Here is a 21,074-nt window from a genome sequence, read left to right on the forward strand (position 1 = left end):
GAGATGAGCGGGAAGTAAACATCCCGCCCACCTCCTTCCTTCCGCATATCCTACGGAAGCCGCAGTGATGCCGGTAGGAGATGTTCCTCGCTCCTGCGGCTTCACACACAGCGATGTGTGCTGCCGCAGGAACGAGGAACAACATCGGACCGTCGCGTCAGCGTAAATGGATTACGCCGACGCTGCACCGATGATACGATTACAACGCTTTTGCGCTCGTTAATCGTATCATCAAGCCTTTACACACTACGATGTCGCATGCAATGCCGGAAGTACGTCATTTTCAATTTGACCCCACCGACATCGCACCTGCGATGTCGTAGTGTGCAAAGCCCGCCTTAGGCTAGGTCATCAATGTCTGATCAGCTGTGGTCCGACACCCAGCATGCTCGTCGATCAGCTATTCTTGGTGCCAGCAGCATCTGGATGGAAATACTCAGTTCCGTAGCTGCCCCATCATCTGATATCGGCTGATATCAATGGGAAGAGGATGTGCAGTACCCAGCTGTGGCTACAGATGACAGGACAGCTTTGGAACTGATCAATTCGAGCTGCCACTGGAACGAAGAGCAGCCTTTCAGCAGGGATGCCAGGTGTTGGATCTCGGTTGATCAGACATTGATTACCTAGACTAAGGTAGTGGCACACACACACACACATATATATATATATATATATATATATGCATCAAGATTGTGAGAAGTTAAAATTTAACTTTTAATAAAGTCAATTAAAACTTGAAGATATAAAATAGACAAAACCTCTATTGCCTACCACAAGTTGGAGATGATTGCAAATATGTGAAAGTACCGTAGGTGTTGTCTGTATAGAGGCATGTCAAGTACAAAATGGTCTGACTGCTTTCAATCACAGATGCTGTTTGTCCCATTATTGGTGTAAAAATAAATAAACAAAATTGGCTTAAGACCACAACATATTATTATACCCAGCACAGATGAAGCATACAGCTACAGATTGCGGCCCCCAGCTGTGTGCTTATTTTGCCTGAGTATCAAAATAAGAGGGTCGGCATGCAGCTTTTTTTAAAAAAATAATTAACAAAACAATAATGGTCCCCCCATTTGTGATACTCAACAATGATAAAGCTGACAGCTGAGGGCTGGTATTCTCAGGCTGCGAAGACCCATAGTTACTGGACCCCCAACTTAAAAATAGCAGCCTGCAGCTGCCCAGAATTACCGCATCCATTAGATTTCACAATCCTGGACCTTTAACCGGTGACAATTGAGTTAAAAATTGGTTAGTGACAGCTCACAGCTGCCATTAAGCCCTAGATTAGTAATGGGGAAGGTCTATGAGACCTTCCCCATTAATAATCTGTTAATGAAAAGAAATAAACACAAACACTTTTTCCTTAATTTGAAATATAATATATAAAAAAAACCTTCTTTCTCCCATTTACTAACCCCAAACGACCAGCGATGAGCGGTGATGATTTCACTCAGCTTATCTTCAGTCATGGCTGGAGGGTCCCACAGTCCTCCATTAGTGACTGCAGGTAACCTGACCTCAGGTAACCTCATTAAACTCAGTGACTTCACCTCAGCTGACGTCACTCAGTTCACAGACCTGCATCTCCTGGCAGAAAACAAAAAATGGTTTTCAGCAAGGAGATGCAAATTTGGTGCTGAAATCTCTGCACCACATTTCTGCACCAAATTTGCATCTCCTAGCAGAAAACCACACTGAAACGGCCTCAAAACCGTTTTAGTGTGTTTTATTGCCAAGAGATGCAGATTTTTGCTGAAATTTATTCACTATATTCCTGCACCAAATTTGCATCTCCTGTCAAAAAAATCACATTAAACCCGCATGCAATATCATGTGGTTTTGATGCATTTTTGTGTTAGGAAATGCAAACTTGGTGCAGGAATATGGTGTTTAAATTTCAACACCAAATCTGCATCTCTTAAGGCCGCTTTACACGCTGCGATATCGTGACCGATATCGCTAGCATGGGTGCCCGTCCCCATCGGTTGTGTGACATGGGCAAATGGCGCACAACATCGCTCAGACCCATCACACTAATTACCTGCCTTGCGATGTCGCTGTGACCGGCAAACCGCCTCCTTTCTAAGGGGGCGGCTCGTTCAGCGTCACAGCGACGTCACAGCTACGTCACTTAACCGTCGCCCAATAGAAGCGGAGGGGTGGAGATGAGTGGGACGAACATCCCGCCCGCCTCCTTCCTTCCGCATTGCGGGCGGGAGGCAGGTAAGGAGAGGTTCCTCTTTCCTGCGGTGTCACACATACCGATGTGTGCTGCCACAGGAACTAGGAACAACATCGTTACTGCTGCAGCAACGATATTCGAGAATGGACCCCCATGTCACCGATGAGCGATTTTGCATGTTTTTGCAATGATGCAAAATCGATCAAAGGTGTCACAAGCAACGGCATCGCTAAAGTGACCGGATGTGCGTCACAAATTCGGTGACCCCAACGAGATCCCTTGAGCGATGTTGCAGCGTGTAAAGCGGCCTTTAGCAAACGATGAAAAAAAAATAGTTTTGATGACCTTTTGGTGCGGTTTTCTGCCAGGAGGTGCAAATTTGGTGCTGAAATCTGTTGAACACATTTCAGCACTAAATTTGCACTTCCTGGCAAAAAACTGCACGGAAACGGCGTTAAAACCGTTCTTGTGCATTAAATCTCATACTTTGCATTGACGAGGGGCAAATTGAGGTTCTGATCTGGCATAAATACTAAAGGGTGCTTTTCATGCTGCGACATCGCTAGGGATAGCTAGCGATAGCACCCACCCCCGTCGTTCGTGCGACATTTCGTGATCACTGCCGTAGCGAACACTATCGCTACGGCAGCGTCACATGCACATACCTGTTCAGCGACGTTGCTATGACCGCCAAACAATCCCTCCTTCAAGGGGGAGGTGCATTCAGCATCACAGTGATGTCACAGCGGCGTCAGTAAGCGGCCATCCAATAGCAGAGGAGGGGCGGAGATGAGTGGCTGGAACATGCCGCCCACCTCCTTCCTTCCTCATTGTCGGTGGACGCAGGTAAGGAGATGTTCCTTGTTCCTGTGGTGTCACACACAGCGATGTGTGCTGCCGCAGGAACGACGAACAACCAGCAGCATGCACCACCAATGATATTATGAAAAGGAGCGACGTGTCAACGATCAACGATTTTTGATGTTTTTGCGATCGTTGATTGTCGCTCCTAGGTTTCACATGCTGCGATGTCGCTAACGACGCCGGATGTCTGTCACTAACGACGTGACCCCGACAATATATCATTAGCGATGTCGCAGCGTGTAAAGCACCCATAAGTCTTATGAGAAGGCTCATTAAAGGGACACTTTTAACTTTTAGGATTGCTACTTCCAATAGGTGGCACTAGAGTTCATCTCCTTCCTCCCTGAGGAGGCAATTTGAATATCTCCCCGTGGAGCATTGCAGCTATAAAGCTGGTGTCACACACAGCGACAACGACAACGACGTCGCTGCTACGTCACCATTTTCTGTGACGTTGCAGCGACGTCCCGTCGCTGTCGCTGTGTGTGACATCCAGCAACGACCTGGCCCCTGCTGTGAGGTCGCCGGTCGTTGCTGAATGTCCAGCTTCATTTTTTGGTCGTCACTCTCCCGCTGTGACACACACATCGCTGTGTGTGACAGCGAGAGAGTGACGAAATGAAGCGAGCAGGAGCCGGCACTGGCAGCTGCGGTAAGCTGTAACCAGCGTAAACATCGGGTAACCAAGGGAAGACCTTTCCCTGGTTACCCGATATTTACCTTCGTTACCAGCCTCCGCTCTTGCTGCCAGTGCCGGCTCCTGCTCTGTGCACATGTGGCTGCAGCATACATCGGGTAATTAACCCGATGTATACTGTAGCAAGGAGAGCAAAGAGCCAGCGCTAAGCAGTGCACGCGGCTCCCTGCTCTCTGCACTGTGACATGTAGCTGCAGCACACATCGGGTTAATTAACCCGATGTATACTGTACCTAGGAGAGCAAGGAGCCAGCGCTAAGCGCTGCTCCCTGCTCTCTGCACATGTAGCACAGCGACGTTATGATCGCTGCTTCTGCTGTGTTTGACAGCTAAGCAGCGATCATAACAGCGACTTACAAGGTCACTGTTACGTCACCGAAAATGGTGACGTAACAGCGACGTCGTTGTCGCTGTCGCTTAGTGTGAACCCAGCTTAAGACTCTTCACTGGCAGCCAGACTGGTTTGTCAGGTTGTCCGCAAGGAGAAAAGTTTTCACAAACGTATCACAGTCATATTTTTGGACCCTTTTTTTGGTGGAGGATACAGTTAATAAAACTACAACTCATTCCATAAGCAAGCCCCCATATGGCTATGTCAAAATAAAAAATAAATACATAAAATAAAAAAAAAAGAAAAAAAGCTATGGCTCTTCAAAAGTATGGTTGAAAAAAACAAAGTGGAAAAGTGAAAATGGCTGTGTCCTCCAGGTAATTATAACTGAATATTGCCATTTTAACTTCTGGTTTGCTATAATCTAGAAATGTGAAAGCCATATATATCTCTTGCAGTGGGAATGGTCAACCATGTAAATTGGGCTTATTAGTCCTGGTACCCATTATGGAGACTGAGTATACAGTACTGGTTTAAAGTGTGGACACACCTGTTCCTGTAATGCTTCCTCTTGTTTTTATTGGAAAGTGTAGACTATAGAATGAGAATGAAGGCAGCAAAACCACAAAGCAACACATATCATAAACACATATAAAGCAAACCAGCATATGTGTTAAGCCTTGTTTTCTCAAAGTACCTGCCTTTTATTCTGTTTTACACCCCTTTTGGCATTTTCTCAAAATAATGTGGCTTCACCAGGTAGTCACCTGGAATGGTTTTCTAACGTTACCGAAGGAGTTTCAAAGGTGCTGAACACTTGACAACTTGGCTGTGTGGTTGAAATCATTCCAAATCATATACAGTAAATTGGCTGGCTGATTATGGAGGCCTTGTTATCTGACAAGCAGTTCACCTTTTTCTTGGTCACATAGCCCTTACATACGGTTCTCCATATTAGGATACCCAGAACAGATACAACATATGGCTACAAGCTGCAGGCCAAAGCTATGCCAAGTATCTTGACTGTGTATCAAAATAAGAGGGACCACATGTGTCTTTATTTAAATTATTTAAATAAAAAGATTTAAAAAACAACATGCCGCCCCCCCCATAATTTTGATACCCAGCCAGGAAAAAGCCGACAGCTGGGGGCTGGTATTCTCAGTCCAGGGAGGGCCATGGTTATGGGACCCACCCCAGCCTAAAAATAGCAGCCCGCAAACATCCAGAATTTTTGCATCCATTACATGCAATAATTGCGGTGCTTTACCTAACTCATCCCAATTGCTCTAATGTAGTGGCAATCAGGGTAATATAAGGGGTTATTGACGACTGTGATTTGTCAAAAAATCACAGCAGTCATCAAGCCCTGGATTATTAATGGATCGATGTTCGGGGACAAGATCAGGGTCGATTTTGGTCGAAGACGTTTTTTTTTAGTTCGTGCTAGTTTTGTGAATCCAAATATCCACAAGTCAGCTCATCACTAGTCACTGTCCTATTGTGACATAAATAACGGTCACCCTGAAAGCAAACGAGATGGTATTCAGGGCGTTCATGATCTGAATAAAAGTTTTTTATTTTAATCTTCATTTCCCACCCAGTAAATGAAGATTAAAATAAAAAACCTTTTTTCAGATCATATAAAAATTAGCTAATGTCACTGAATAGGACAACCTGACACATTTCTACTGTCTACAAACACCATTAGTTATTGGAAGCCCAGATGGGATGACATTTTGTTGCAGAATGTTGTGGTTATGCACCTTGAATTTTGAATAAATCATCAACAAAACAAGTTTCTTCTTATTTACTATACTCATTATTGGCTACATTGTAGCAATTTGACCAGACTCCACTGGAGTTTGAGTTGTCTGAGGTGCTGTCAATTGGCAGTTTCTGAAGCTAGTAACTCTGAACTTATTCTTTACAGTAGAGGCAATTATCTGTCTTCCTTTCCTCAAGAAAGTCAGATTCATCATAGGAATGATGGCTTTAATGACTGCACTTGAGGATTCATGCAAAATTCTATCAATTTTCTGGACTGACTGAACTTAATGACTTGAAGTAATAATGAACCATCATTTCTCTTTATTTAGCTGAGTGGTTCTTACCATATTTGGACTTAGAACAATTATAGAATGGGGTTCTGTGCAAATCTGTTTAGAACGATGAATCAATATTACCACTGCAAAACACATTTTCTGAAGGCAGGTCATTCTGCAAATCAAATGTTTGTGAGGCATACCTGCTCATTGGAAGCCATGATGAAACTGCTTGAGAGAATGCCAAGGATGTGTAAAGCTGTTATCAGAGTAAATGGGGGTACTTTGCGAAATCTAAGGTTTAACAGGTGTTCTGGTTTGTTTTACAAGAATTCTTTAATACTTCATATCACTTTCTTCGTGGTTTTGCTGCTTTTATTCTGAATCTACAATATGCACATTCCAATGAAAACGAGGAAAACCACTGCAGAAACAGTTGTATCCAAAGTTTTGGCCTGCACTGTAAACTAACAATAAACTATACCTTCATAAATAGTAATAGTAATTTTTACTGCCTCTTCCTATTTGACTGTTTAAAGTCCAAAATATTGAAAAAAAAAATACTAATTTTCAGTTAGCTATTCAATTATAATAAGCTGCAGATGGAGCATTTACTCACAGGTGATGCTGCAGGTCCTGGTGGTCCAGTTTCCCCCTAATAAAGAACAAAAAATGGCATTGTATCATTTGTTATTTAGCATGAATAAAATCAAATGGATAACACAAGACAGAAGTCATCAATTTAATCAGCTTCACATCTCTAAGAATAAGCATTAGAATCAGAAATAACTTTTTAGCAGAAACTACACTAAAAATTCCAGGACAGTTAAACGAGCAATTAAAGTAGATTTTATAGTCAGTGATCCATTTTTTTCATTGTTAGCTACTTTGCTTCTTTTAAGCTCTCCTTTATTAGCTTTGACAATTGACTACTCAAAGTCCAAAATTGTCAGAAATAAAGCTCAATCTAGGCACATTTATTTTAGATAGCTGTCAGTAAAAAACGCTTCATAAGCCAACAGTTATCTCTTATGATCCCCCAATACACACATTTGGTTTAGCTGAGAGTTCATATTTTTATAATGGGGAAATTTCATAGAGACAAGATTCCCATATGAATAAAATGATTGTGTATTGACCTTCACCATGCTCAATTCTTACACCCCAACATCATCATGTGGCCTTGCCAGACATTGATACAATGGGTATGGTAACCTTCAGACTGCTGCTCTGTCTGTCTCCATTGTCCTTTCTTAATATTTATCTTTACACCCTAACCAATTTTAGTACAGTGGAACCTTGGATTACGAGCATAATTCGTTCAGGGACTGTGCTCTTAAACCAAGTTACTCTTATATCACAGCGAATTTTCCCAAAGGAAATAATTGAAATGCAGACAATTCATTCCACAACCCAAAAATATTTACTGTATTTATACAAACGTATTACAGTAATACAAAATAATGTACTGTATTTACATACAATTATTTAAAATTATTACAGTGCACTAATACAAAATACTGTGCAGTACAAAACATAAAACAAATTAAACTTAAATTAACAAAGTAAACTTCAGTTTACAATAGAATTGTTGGTGTGCGAGAGGTACAGTGCAAGCAATGTGCTGCACTGGATAGCAGAAAGAAAGTACAATACTATATCCACAAATGTAAATTGATAGACATGCTGTATTCTATGTACTGTACAATGGTATACTGTATACAGTATAAATGTACAGAAAGTTACCTCCAGAGCGGGTCAGAGCGTGGTGAAAGGACAGAACTGGAAGTGTGCACGGTGAGGATTTGCTCTTCTTAAAAAGCATTGCTCTTAAACCAAGTTACAAATTTGTAAAAAGCTTTGCTTGTCTCGCAAAACACTCTAAAACCAAGTTACTCTTAATCCAAGTTTCCACTGTACTTAGCTTTAACATACACTTTCCAACACTTCTCCCTATCTAGATAATGCCTTAATGTGTTTTCATTTCTTTTGCTTCATTTCCTGTTGCATTTAGTTTGAGAGGAGTCTCAATTGGGATGTTACTGAAGGCTGGGGCTGCACTCACTTGTTTGCCATGTTTATTGCTTTCCTGGTACAGGACATTATCTGTGGGTGGCAAAATAGTTGCAAGCTACAAATATTTTGCATCACCACTCTCTGAAGAGGTCCTGGTTTGTTTGAGGGAGGTGCTGTAACATATGGGGCAGTGCAGGTGTCACTCACTGCTTCTATCTCTGCCCCTAATGACCTTTTGTTTCACACAGCTGCAATGGAGAAGTAAGTAGAGTGTCAGTGCTGCACTCATCTATCCCACAGCTTCTATTAGCGCTATGGTATCAGGACATCTCTTGAATGTGTGGTGATTCAAGTAACTACAGCACTTCGTCCTGAGGACCTTCTGTTCCTTGATGGGCAATATATGCTGCAGGTTAGTGAGTGCAGCTCCAGCCTCCTGTGACATCTTGTTTGAGACTCCTCTCAAATTAAATGCTAGAGGAAGTGAAGTAAAAAAAAACATATTTAGGAATTAGAAAAATAGGGCAAAGTGTAGGGTACTATATAATAAAGCTAATAACAAAAGTGGTTAGCTTGTAAAGATAAATATGTGTTTTTGTTAGTGGATGGTTTTTTGCCTGCCCTCAGTCTTATCTATGATGATCCAGATAAGGTGTCGTTAGCTGAGTCCAAGATCCGTTCACTGCACCAGGTAAATCAGCCGGCAGAGGAATACTGCACTGAATTCCAACGCTGGTCCATGGATACTCAGTGGAACGACCCTGCTCTCAAGAACCAGTTTTTTCAGGGTGTGTCTAAGATGGTAAAGGATGTTGTAATGCTCATTCCCGCCTGGTCCCGGGGAAGCGCCTCTCCTCTCACCTGGCCGGTTCCAGCATGGCTCCCACGCGTGCTCCCACTCTCAGCCTCCGGCAGTGGCGTCCTTCCTCTCTCCTACCCTGCAGCTCCACAGCCTCCTCTCCTGCTCCAGGTCCTGCCACAGTTTCTTCACACTCCTGGGCCGTGCGCTCTGTTTTTGTCCCAGAGTCTGCTGCAACCTCTTCCTGCTTCCAGGCGGCCACACGCAGGACTTCTGTAAGTGCACATAGGGTGCACGCAATGCCATGCCCTCTTTCTTAAAGTGGTAGCAACCCATTACCTGGAAGTGACCTCAGAGGTCACCTGTTACCTAAAGGGTATTTTAGTCCGCCTCCCCTGACAGGAGGTACCTGAACAACGTTGACTGTAGCACATTGCTAGTTCTCAGGTTCCTGGTTGTTACTGTGTCTAGCCCCTGTTCCAGTGTCTAGTTACTAAACTCTGTCTTGTCCTAGAGCTTGCTCACCTCCATTGCTTGTGTGGCGTCACATCATAGCCATCACTGCAGTGTCGCCAAACTGAGCTATCTCCTGACTGTCACGGTACCTGAGTCTTCACCACAGTGCCTCTTGTCCAGATGGCCGTTTCGTCTCTGCCTCCATGTTTGTGTCGCTATATCCCGGACTCCTGTACTTGACACTGTGACTGTATCTGTCTGTAAAAGACAGCCCCCCTCTGGTTCCTGTTGCTGTGCATTTAGGCCTTCTGTTGAAAGTGCCACACAGTCCTTGTATAGGGGTTCGCTGTTGGTCGCTTCCTCTCAGGAGTCGGGTGCGCAGTCCAGTGGGTCTACCCCGGATGCTCACCGCACCTCGGTGAGCATAACAGATGTGTTGGAATACCCAGGACATAATAAAATGGAGCTCTTACTGTAACGAACATTATCTAGGAACCTGTATCTCAGCGATAACCACTAGTATTCCAGATCCTTTCTCAGTGTTTGGTGATGTATTATCTGAAAAGGGTAGTCAGGATCTGCCTCTGCACAGTCCTTATGAATGCATCATAAGATTGAAGCAAGGGGCCACGTGAGACGAGCTCTCAAGGAGTAAATTTTGGAAAGTTTGGCTAATATTGACATTAGGCCAACTTTATCCTCTGTGGCTGGGGGTTTCTTCTTTGCCAAAGAGAAGGATGGTGGACTGCATCCATGTCTGGATTTCCGCGAGAACTAGATTACGGTTCCTGAGCGTGATCTGTATCTGATGCCACTCATTGTGGATACAGATCATATTACTGGTGCTAAATGGTTATCCAAACTCTATCCTAGGGGGGCCTATAATCTAATTCAGGTACGATGGGGGATGAGTGGAAGATGGCATTCAATATGCCAGATTGTCACTACGAAAATCTGGTTATGCCATTTGGCCTGCACTTTTTCTGCACTTTGTGAATGATGTATTTCCTCCCCTGTTGGGTAAATTTGTTATCATTTAGTTGGATGACATTCTCATTTATTCATAGGATTTTAGGTCCCATTTGAAACATGCTAAACAGGTTTTACAGATACTCAGAGAGAACAAATTGTATGCACAATTAAAGGGAACCTGTCAGGTCCCATATGCCTTGTAACCTACAAGCAGGGTGATGTGTGGCCTAAAAACCCCTTACTACCCATCCCTGTGTTGTAATATTGTGTAAAATGAATTTATAAAAAAAACCAAAACATTTTATACCTTACGTGTTCCCTATGTAAATGAGAAAAGGGACTAGTCCCCAGGGTGTCGCATCGCCCCGTCTAGTTTGATCTCTTTCTGATCTCTGTGGGCGTGATACCATGGATTTACATGTGCAACGTCACCATCGGCTCCTGGAAATCCTGTGCATACGCGCTTCTCATTCGCGCAGCCTTTTTTGCCAGGGCTATGCTTGTTGGCTTCACAAGCGCACTGGACATGATCTGAAGGCTCCTGCTCTCCTAACCATGCGCAGAGCGCGCCTAAAGCCGGCAACGAAACGCCTGGCTAAGAAGGCTACGCCAATGAGAAGCACAGACGCAGGATTGCCAGTAGCTGACGGTGACATCACTCATGTAAATCCATGGCATCACGCCCACCACGGAAAGAGGGCAAACTAGATAGGGCGAAACGACGCCCTGGGGACTAGTCCCTTTGCTCATTTACATAGGGAATACGTAAGTTATAAAACTTTTTTTATAAATTCATTTTACAGAATATTACATCACAGGGAGAGGTAGGAAGGGGTTTTAAGGCCACACATCACCCTGCTTGTAGGTTATAAGGCATATGGGACAGGTTCCCTTTAAAGAAGTGTGTATTCACTGTTTAGGAACTTCTGTTTTTGGGTTACGTGATTTCCAATTCTGGTTTTAGAATGGATCCCTCTAAGTTACAGGCTATATTAAAATGGGACCGTCCTGAGAACCTTAAAGCGCTGCAACATTTCTTGGGATTTGCAAATTCTTACAGAAAGTTTATTAAAATATTTTTGCCATATCAAGACCTTTTACTGACATGAAGAAAAAAGGTAGAGACTTTTCTAACTGGTCTGAGGGTGTTTTATATGCATATGACAGCCTAATGTATTTTTTCCCTTTACAGTTGAAGTTGAGGCATCAGAGGTGGGGTCGGTGCTGTATTGTCTCAGGGTCCATCTGTTGGTAAACTGTGACCATGTGCCTTCTTTTCCAAGAAGTTGTCTCCAGCCAAATGTAATTATGACAATTGTAAAAAGGAACTACTCGCTATTAAATTAGCGTTTGAGGACTGGTGACACTTTTTGGAGGGAGCTATTCATCCAGTTACTGTAATAACGAACCATAAAAATCTTTTTACCTTGAGTCGGCAAAATATTTTAAACAAAGATAAGTACGGTGGTCTTTTTCTTTTAAACATTTAATTTTTTCGTAACTTATTGTCCTGGGTCTAAAGATGCGAAGGCTGATGCATTGTTTGGGAGCTTTTCAGGGGGAACCTTGTGAGGAACCGTGCCCATGCTGCAAAATGGAGTGGTGGTGTCGCCGCTTAGTACACAGGTTGAATCTGAGTTGTGGAGGCCTAGGATGAGGAATCATCTGGGGTCCCAGCTAAAAAGTCATTTTTCTCCCTGAATCTTTGCCTTAGTGTTCTGGGGGAACATCATGATTCTGCCCTGGAAGGACGCAATAAAAGGTACTCTGGACCTTTTATTGTGTCTTTGGTGACCCAAAATCCAGAGGGATGTAGTGTCCTATATGTCTGCTTGTGCCACTGTGCAGGTTCTAAGATGTCATACTCTCATCTGTAAGGTTGTCTGATGCCATTGAGTGTCCCTAACAAACCTTGGACAGACATTTCCATGGACTTTATTATGGATCTTTCTCCCTCTGCTGGAAGTACAGTTATTTTTGTTGTGTATAGGTTTTACAAAATGACACATTTTTTTCGCATTACCATTTTTACCCAATGCTAAAACTTTAGCTCAGTTATTGATACGTGAAATTGCCAAACTCCATGGAGTCCCATCTAAAACGATTTCTGATACACATACTCAATTTACTGCCAATTTTTGGAGGGCTTTCTGCTTACGTTTAGGGATTAAGCTCTCTCACTCGTTGGTGTTCCATCCACAGTCTTAGGCTATGTGAGCACGCTGCGTTTTTTTGCCGCTGCGTTTTTGTGTGGTTTTGGCCGATAAAAACGCACAAAAACGCACCCGCGTCGAAAAAACGCGTCAAAAAACGCATGCGTTTTTACCGCGATTTGGTGCGTTTTTGGCTGCGTTTTGCTGCGTTTTTGATCTCTGCGTTTTGCTGTGTTTTTCCAATGCATTGCATGGGCAGAAAACGCAGAAAAACACAGGAAAGAATTGACATGTCCATTTTTTTTTTCAAGCTCAAAAACGCAGCTTAAGGCTATGTGCACACAGTGCGTCTTTTTGACGCTGCGTTTTTGTGCGTTTTTGGCCGCTAAAAACGCACAAAAACGCACCTGCGTCGAAAAAACGCGGCAAAAAACGCACACGTTTTGCCGCGATTTGGTGCGTTTTTTGCTGCGTTTTGCTGTTTTTGCTCACTGCGTCTTTATGCGTTTTTTATCAGTGAACAAAAAAAAAAGGTCTGATGTCATTTCCTTCTTCAATGTGTTCTTCATTCTCCACTAGTGTATGCAGAAGAGCAGACAGCTGCAGAACTACAAGGCTCAGAATCCTCCATCCAATAGTGTATGCAGGAGAGCAGACAGCAGCTGTCGAACTACAAGGCTCAGCATCCTCCTTCCAGGACTGTATGCAGGATTTCTTTGCCCCTCCAAACAAAAAAATGACGTGGGCTTCGCCATATTTTTGTATGCTAGCCGGGTACAGCAGGCAGGTACGGGCTGCCCCCAACCCCCAGCGGCCTATTTGTACCCGGCTGGGAACCAAAAATATAGGGAAGCCCTTTTTTTTAAATTATTTCATGAATTTCATGAAATAATTTAAAAAAAAAATGACGTGAGCTTTGCCCAATTTTTGAGTCCAGCCGGGTACAACTAGGCAGCTGGGGATTGGAATCCACAGTGCAGGGTGCCCATGCTTTCTGGGCACCCCCGCTGTGAATTGCAGTCCCGCAGCCACCCCAGAAAATGGCGCTTTCATAGAAGCGCCATCTTCTGGCGCTGTATCCAACTCTTCCAGCTGCCCTGAAGCCGGGTGGCTAGCTGGGTAATAATAATGGAGTTAGGGCTAGCTGTATATTATCAGCTAGCCCTAAGCCCGAAATCCATGGTGTCACGCCAATATTAGACATGGCCACCATGAATTTCTAGTAAAGATAAAAAAAAAACACAACACACAGAAAAATATTTTTATTAGAAATAAAACACAACACAATTAGTGACTCCATCTTTATTGAAATAAACCCCCCTCCGCAGTAATCCTGGGTCAGGGTCCCACGCCGTCCAATCCGGATCCAATATCATCTGATCGGTTTGCTGGAAGGCAAAGCGATCAGATGATGTGTCAGGATCAAGTGCCTGAATCCCATCACACATCAGCTGATTGTATAAAAGCCGGTTATACAATCAGCTGATGCATCAGTGCAAAAAAAAAAAAAAATACTCACTTATGTGCTGATTACCGGCAGCTCCTGCAGCGATGGAGCGGAGTCTGATCCCGTCCGATCGCTGCAGCAGCTGCCGGTAATCAGGGATGAAGTCTCCTGACGCATCCGCTGATACCGGCCGGGCACCCGCGTCACCGCGATACTTACGATCCCCTGATGCGTCAGGTGACTGCATCAGGTGATCCATCGCCAGGTCCTGCATCCATCGGAGCTTTCCCAGCCGTCTGCACACAGCCGGAGCGGGGGTGGCGATACCGTGAGAGGAGATGGGAGCGGGCATGGCACCGGGAGTCTGCTGACAGGTGAGTATAACTTTTTTTTTTTTTTCTACTGTTAACTTTTGTTTTTGGCAGCCGCTTCTACCTCCTGCCTGTACATGGCGCCGCACGGCAGCATACATGCACAGGACGGGAGGTGGAAGCGACGGTGACGGTACCGGGAGGATTCACGCTTCTGTATATACTGACAGAAGGAATCCTCTTCCTGTACACGTCACTTTACTACCCACCTCCTGCGTTTATAGCTGCGTTTTTGGTCTTAGAAACGCACCAAAACGCAGCTATTTGCGTTTCTTATTGCGTCTTTCAACATCCCATTGAACTCAATGGATGAAAAGCGCAGTGAAAAACGTGGGAATAATTGACATGCTAAGCTTTTGTGGTCACCACAAAAACGCAGCTGAAAAAAAACGCTGTGTGGGGACAGCAAAAATGAAAACTCATAGACTTTGCTGGGGAAGCAAAGTCATGCAGTTTTGAGGCCAAAAACGCACCCGAAAAACGCGCAAAAACGTCGAGAAAAACGCACTGTGTGCACATAGCCTAAAAAAAAAGTTGTGTGCGGACAGCAAAAATGAAAACTCATAGACTTTGCTGGGGAAGCAAAGTCATGCAGTTTTGAGGCCAAAAACGCACCCGAAAAACGCGCAAAAATGCCGCGAAAAACGCACTGTGCGCACATAGCCTAATGGACAAACATGCAACTTGGAACAGTATTTGCACTGTTTTGTCTCTGTTAATCAGGGGGAGTGGTCTTCGTTCAATAATCTTGCAGAATGTGCTCTCAGCAATTGCCGCCATGAGTCCTCTGATATATCTCCTTTCTTTTGTGTCTATTGTCACTATTGCTAGTTCTGTACTTTTTTAAAGGGCACTCGTCTGGAGTACCCGAAGAGGACCAATAGGGCTCAGCATTTTCATCTATATGGGAAAAGGTTCAGCAGCACTTGCATAGCGTGACCTCTAGGTATATGTGTGTGGCTGACTGTAGACATGTGCCTGGTCCGGACCTGTATGTGTGTGATCTGGTGTGGTTATCCACTAAAACTTTAAGCTTAAAGTACCGTCACTTAAGTTAGGACCTTACTTCATCTGTCAATTCAAAATTACTGCTGTTATCAATAATTTGGCTTTCCATCTGACCTTAGCAGCATCATATAAAATCCATAATGTCTTCCACAAATCTCTATTAAAAAAATGTGTGGGCTCAGGAACTCCTCTTCTCACTCCTCCATGTCCAGTCTTAGTTGATGGATAATTGGAGTTTCAGGTATCGAGAATTATAGATTCCTAGGCCATTCGTTGTTCTCTACAGTACCTGGTTCACTGGCAGGGTTATGGTCCTAAGGCGAGGACTTGGGTTCCAGACTCTGATGTGCATGTGGAGCGCCTGGTTAGGGCAATCCATCACTATCATTCAGAAAGATCAGGTCCTGAGGGTCCAGAGGCAACTTGTAGAGGGATTGGTACTGTCCCACAGTGTTTGGCTCTAAACTTGCCGAACGTCATGGCAGCATCTGATGCTGTTCACAGTGGCACTCCACACTATGCTTCCTTTTGTGCTTACACAGACAGGCTCAGGCATCAACCACCTGTGTTATCATTAGTGATTGGGCTTTCAAGAGTTAATTTCTGCTAGCCTGCTGGCGCCTTTTTAAGCTGGTGGAGCCTGTCTCCCATGCTGACTGTAGTTTTTGCTAAACCGACCCGTGTGCTGTTGTATCCCAGTTCTGCTGGTCATTGTACTACTTTATATAGATAGAGATTTGGTTTCCTCTATTTGTCTGTTTCTGTTAGCATTATCATTCCTGCCCCAGCCCTCTTCAGGGGCTGGAGGGAGGGGTATATGAATAGGGCAGGTTAGGAGCAGGGCAAGGAAGGCAGCCAAGATATCCTCACCATCAAAGGTAACTCTGAGTTGAGGGATAGCTAGGGTCACTTAGTCTAGAAGTCTCTGTCCCCTGCCCTCCACCTACACCGTTACAGTAGAATCCAAAAAGAATATCACCAGCAGGAAAGATCAGCAAAAAGGTGATAGGAAAGACTAAATTAGTAAATGAAAACACTTGTTGTCCGAAAGGAATGAAACAAGGATAACAGATGACAAGAACCCAGAAATAAACAACCCATTGCGGCTCAAAGGAGAAAGAAACAAATCACACAACACAGGCTAGATGGCTCAAATTCTGAGGCATGACATCAGGTTTCTTTAAGTTATTCTCTTTTGTTTGTATGATTAGACATTAACTACAATGCAGATTCTGATATAATCATTCATAAGACATAACTTGACAAATAGAACGTGCCAATATTTCTATTTTATGTGACATTATAGACTTGTAAAAACATCTATTGGAACACAAGGAAAATCAAGAAATGTAGTAACCAGGTTATACAAAAAATTCATTATTGATTAATGGAAAATTTAAAAAAAATGTAAACCCCTCAACCAATCAATTAAAAACATTAAAATACATGACAAACATGTTTTAATCAATGATTAATGACTTGTGTCCAAAACATGCAGTATTTGCCATGCCTTTAATGTTTTAATGGACTGGTGTAGGGGTTTGTGTTTTTTAATTTTTCTATTAATAAATGAACATTTTTGGATGACCTAGCTGATGGATTCCCAGATTTTCTTCCTGTTCTGATATATCGCAGTTTCCGTGCAGTGGATCTCCTCGCGTGAGTTGACTACAGAAGGATTTGTTTCTTTTTTTTTTCTCAACATCTTGCATTGTTAACACTCCTTAAATTGAGAAGTGCAGGGGTCCATGGTATGTAAATACCTTTCTAATACATAAGATACATTTATATCCTTCATAAATGAATATCCTTGAAACAATGATTGCATTTTATATGAGCAATTATTTTCTTTGCAACCGAAATTTAATGGCAAGTGTATTCTACCTTTTCTCCCTTGGGGCCCATTGGACCTTGAAGGCCTGGAATACCATCCAAACCCTGTGGAAAAAAAAGACATATTTATAATTGAAAATTGTGTGCATTACTGCTGAATTATTAACATGGTGATAATAATGTAAACAACTTAGATCTTCAATACCCTCCAATCTTCATTCCACAGATCACAGTAAGTGGAAATATAGAGACAGGCTGGCACTAAAATGATAAGCAACATCTGTGCAATGGTGGGTGCACAGCATTAAATCAGCGAGTGTTCTAAATACTAGATATCTGTGCAACTTCTCTTCTTGCTAAAATTACATTAATTTACCATCTGGAAGAAGCATCATTTAGAGTTATGAGATTTTAAATACCCACTTGAATTAAATTAGTGGAGGAATAAATAGTTCTGATTTAGCTGTTAGTTGGCCTTTAACAAGCTCACAAAATGCTTCATGAGGTAAATTGGAAATTTAAGTTCCCTTGTTCATCTATAAACACTTAAGTAAAAGTAAAAGCAAATAAGGTTCATGTAGTGTTTGTTTTATTTATAATATTAGTGACATTTGTAAATCAAATTACAGAGATTGAGCAACAGGGGACAAGAAACACACATCCGCACATCTCAAAGCCACTTAAGGTAATAGTAGTCTTCCATGCCAAGAACACTTTAGTAAAGCTGCGCAAAAATATAACAAAATTATGTAGATACATGTGAAAGAAAAATGTCACCTAGTAATACTGGGCATAAAGTTGTAGATTACTCATATACAGTACATACTTTACAACAAGAGTTACTGAATTCATAACACATATTTTATACTACCGTGTTTCCCCCCCAAAAAGTTAGAATACTGTGAGAGACTTCATTTTAGACAGCAGACACCCCCAAAAGAGAGAAAAAAGAAGAGAGAAGACCCCGCGATCATACTCACAAGACGCCAAATGGGAGCAGTGGAACGCATCAAGGACCTGCGGCAGAACACACACCCACACACATCAGATCACACACAGACATGAGATCACACACACATACACACAGACATATCGGATCGCACATATGAGGTTGCACACACACACACACACACACACACACACACACCAGATCACAGATACGAGATTGCACGCCCACACACATCAGATCACACACCACACACATCAGATCACAGACATACACAGGTTTGCTGCCCCAGCAGCAGTCGAACTGCTCGGATCCGGGGTTGCTGTGGCTCGAGGGTCTCCGGACCCGGGGGCTTGCGGCCACTTCAAATGTAAGGGGATATTTACAGAGGATGAATGTTCGTGACGCCACCTGCGGGTTGTGGTAAAGTGTATTCTACCTCTAAGTGTATTCTACCTCCTCCTGCCTGTTTCTCCTGCCTGCTCCTCCTGCCTGTTTCTCCTGCCTGCTCCTCCTGCCTGTATTGCTGCTGACGATGGGAGTACCGGGGCAGATGGTGTGGGACAGCCAGGTGTCAGTCCCTCCGCATATAGGGAAGGCTCTGGATAGGGGGGATTTGGTGAACGGGTAGCTTGCTTGGCCTTGGGAAGCAAGGTGCAGGGGTCAGATTACTCACTGCGGTAGTCGTGGTGTTGGATCAGGTGGATTAAGCAGACATTCACACAGATGGTAAACCAAATTCTCTAGGCACCGCAGTCTCTACGGGGGAGGAGCCCGTCCAGGTCCCGCTCCCACCAGTGTCACTTGGTAAGTCCGGAGCACTGCCTTTGTGCACAAATTGTTGTTTCCCCTTGGCTTGAAGCTTTCGGGGCCCCGCTACCCATGTGTATGGCAGCTGTGCTCTTGGTGGCTGGCACTTGGGATTTCAGTGGGTTGTGTATTTTGGATAACCCTATCCCCCATGTTGTGCTGATGCCTCCAATCTCTGAGCTCTTGGGGAAAGTTCTGATGTGTGCGTGTGTGTGTGTGTATATGCAATCTGATGTGTGAGTGTGTGTGTGTGTGTGCGATCTGATGTGTGAGTGTCGGCCAGTAGCAGGGGAGGACGGCGTGCAGCATACCAGCTGAGTGCGCCTGCCGAAGATCACAGGAAGACCTGGGAGCCACGCAGACACCCAGGGTCTGGTAAGTATGATGATCCTGGGAAGGGGGATTTGCATTTTTGGGGGGGTAAACTTACCCTCAACCATGTCTCCCCGAGAATAAGACCTAGCGCTTTTTTCGGTGCAAAACAAATATAAGACAGTGTCTCATTTTCGGGGAAACAGGGTAGCAGATAGCCTGTCCCTAGACCGTGAGTGTAAATGAAAATGCATTCACTTAAGAGTAGAGTTGAGCGCGGTTCATGGTTCGCGGTTCTCCAGTTCGCGGTTCAAGTGATTTTGGGGAATGTTCTAGATCGAACTAGGACTCGAGCTTTTTGCTAAAAGCTCGACAGTTCGAGTTACGTTCGAGAACGGTTCTATCAGCAAAAGCGTGGCTTTTTACAGCTACAGTGTGCAGGGAGCCATCGCTGGCAGCCTGCGGTAAGCTGGTAACCAAGATAAACATCGGGTATCCAAGCAAAGCGCTTTGGTTAGTAACCCGATATTTACCCTGGTTACGTGTGCAGGGAGCCGACACTTCCCCGCACACTTCCCCACTCAGCTCGCTCCGCCCCCTCCTGCATGCGGCATGTACACACACACTCACACTCACCTGTCCCCAGTCATGCAGTCCCAAACACTGGCGTCCTCAGCGCCACATGGCCCCGCTAGGCTCCACCCACTTTGCACTCCGCTGCCCGCACACATAGCCCGGCTAGGCTCCGCCCACCTGGCACTCTGCACACATGGCCCCGCTAGGCTCTGCCCACCTGGCACTCTGCACACATTACCCCGCTAGGCTCCGCCCACCTGGCACTCTGCACACATGGCCCCGCTATGCTCTGCCCACCTGGCACTCTGCACACATGGCCCCGCCCACCTGGCACTCTGCACACATTGCCCCGCTAGGCTCCGCCCACCTGGCACTCTGCACACATGGCCCTGATAGGCTCCGCCCACCTGGCACTCTGCACACATGGCCCCGCTAGGCTCCGCCCACCTGGCACTCTGCACACATGGCCCCGCTAGGCTCTGCCCACCTGGCACTCTGCACACATTACCCCGCTAGGCTCCGCCCACCTGGCACTCTGCACACATGGCCCCGCTATGCTCTGCCCACCTGGCACTCTGCACACATGGCCCCGCCCACCTGGCACTCTGCACACATTGCCCCGCTAGGCTCCGCCCACCTGTCACTCTGCACACATGGCCCCGCTAGGCTCTGCCCACCTGGCACTCTGCACACATGGCCCCGCTAGGCTCCGCCCACCTGGCACTCTGCACACAAGGCCCCGCTAGACTCCACCCACCTGGCACTCTCCACACATTACCCTGCTAGGTTCCGTCCACCTGGCACTCTGCACACATGGCCTCGCTAGGCTCCGCCCACCTGACACTCTACACACATGGCCCCGCTAGGCTCCGCACACCTAGCACTCTGCACACATGGCCCCGCTAGGCTCCACCTACCTGGCACTCTGCACACATGGTCCCGCTAGGCTCCGCCCACCTGGCACTCTGCACCCATGGCCCCGCTAGGCTCCGCCTACCTGGCACTCTCTACACATGGTCCCGCTAGGCTCCGCCCACTTGGCACTCTGCACACAAGGCCCCGCTAGACTCCACCCACCTGGCACTCTGCACACATTACCCCGCTAGGCTACGCCCACCTGGCACTCTGCACACATGGCCCCGCTAGGCTCCGCCCACCTGGCACTCTGCACACATTACCTTGCTAGGCTCCGCCCACCTGGCACTTTCACTAGCGGTGACGTCACAGGCTCTCACGATACTTGG

The 21,074-nt window shown here is 45.0% G+C and overlaps 1 protein-coding gene across 2 annotated transcripts in view; it reads right to left on the reverse strand.

The window, feature by feature from the left end:
- Window positions 1-21,074, reverse strand: part of COL19A1 (collagen type XIX alpha 1 chain) — a 1,307,565-nt gene that overhangs the window by 777,108 nt on the left and 509,383 nt on the right. For both annotated transcript variants that reach the window (XM_075340245.1, XM_075340246.1), the window contains exons 14-15: window positions 17,238-17,291; window positions 6,751-6,786 (exon numbers count right to left, since the gene is read on the reverse strand). In XM_075340245.1, coding sequence (XP_075196360.1) covers window positions 6,751-6,786; window positions 17,238-17,291 — 90 coding nt within the window. The remainder of the gene's footprint in view (window positions 1-6,750; window positions 6,787-17,237; window positions 17,292-21,074) is intronic.

Source organism: Anomaloglossus baeobatrachus, chromosome 3 (genome assembly GCF_048569485.1).
Source record: "Anomaloglossus baeobatrachus isolate aAnoBae1 chromosome 3, aAnoBae1.hap1, whole genome shotgun sequence".
NCBI lineage: Eukaryota > Metazoa > Chordata > Amphibia > Anura > Aromobatidae > Anomaloglossus > Anomaloglossus baeobatrachus.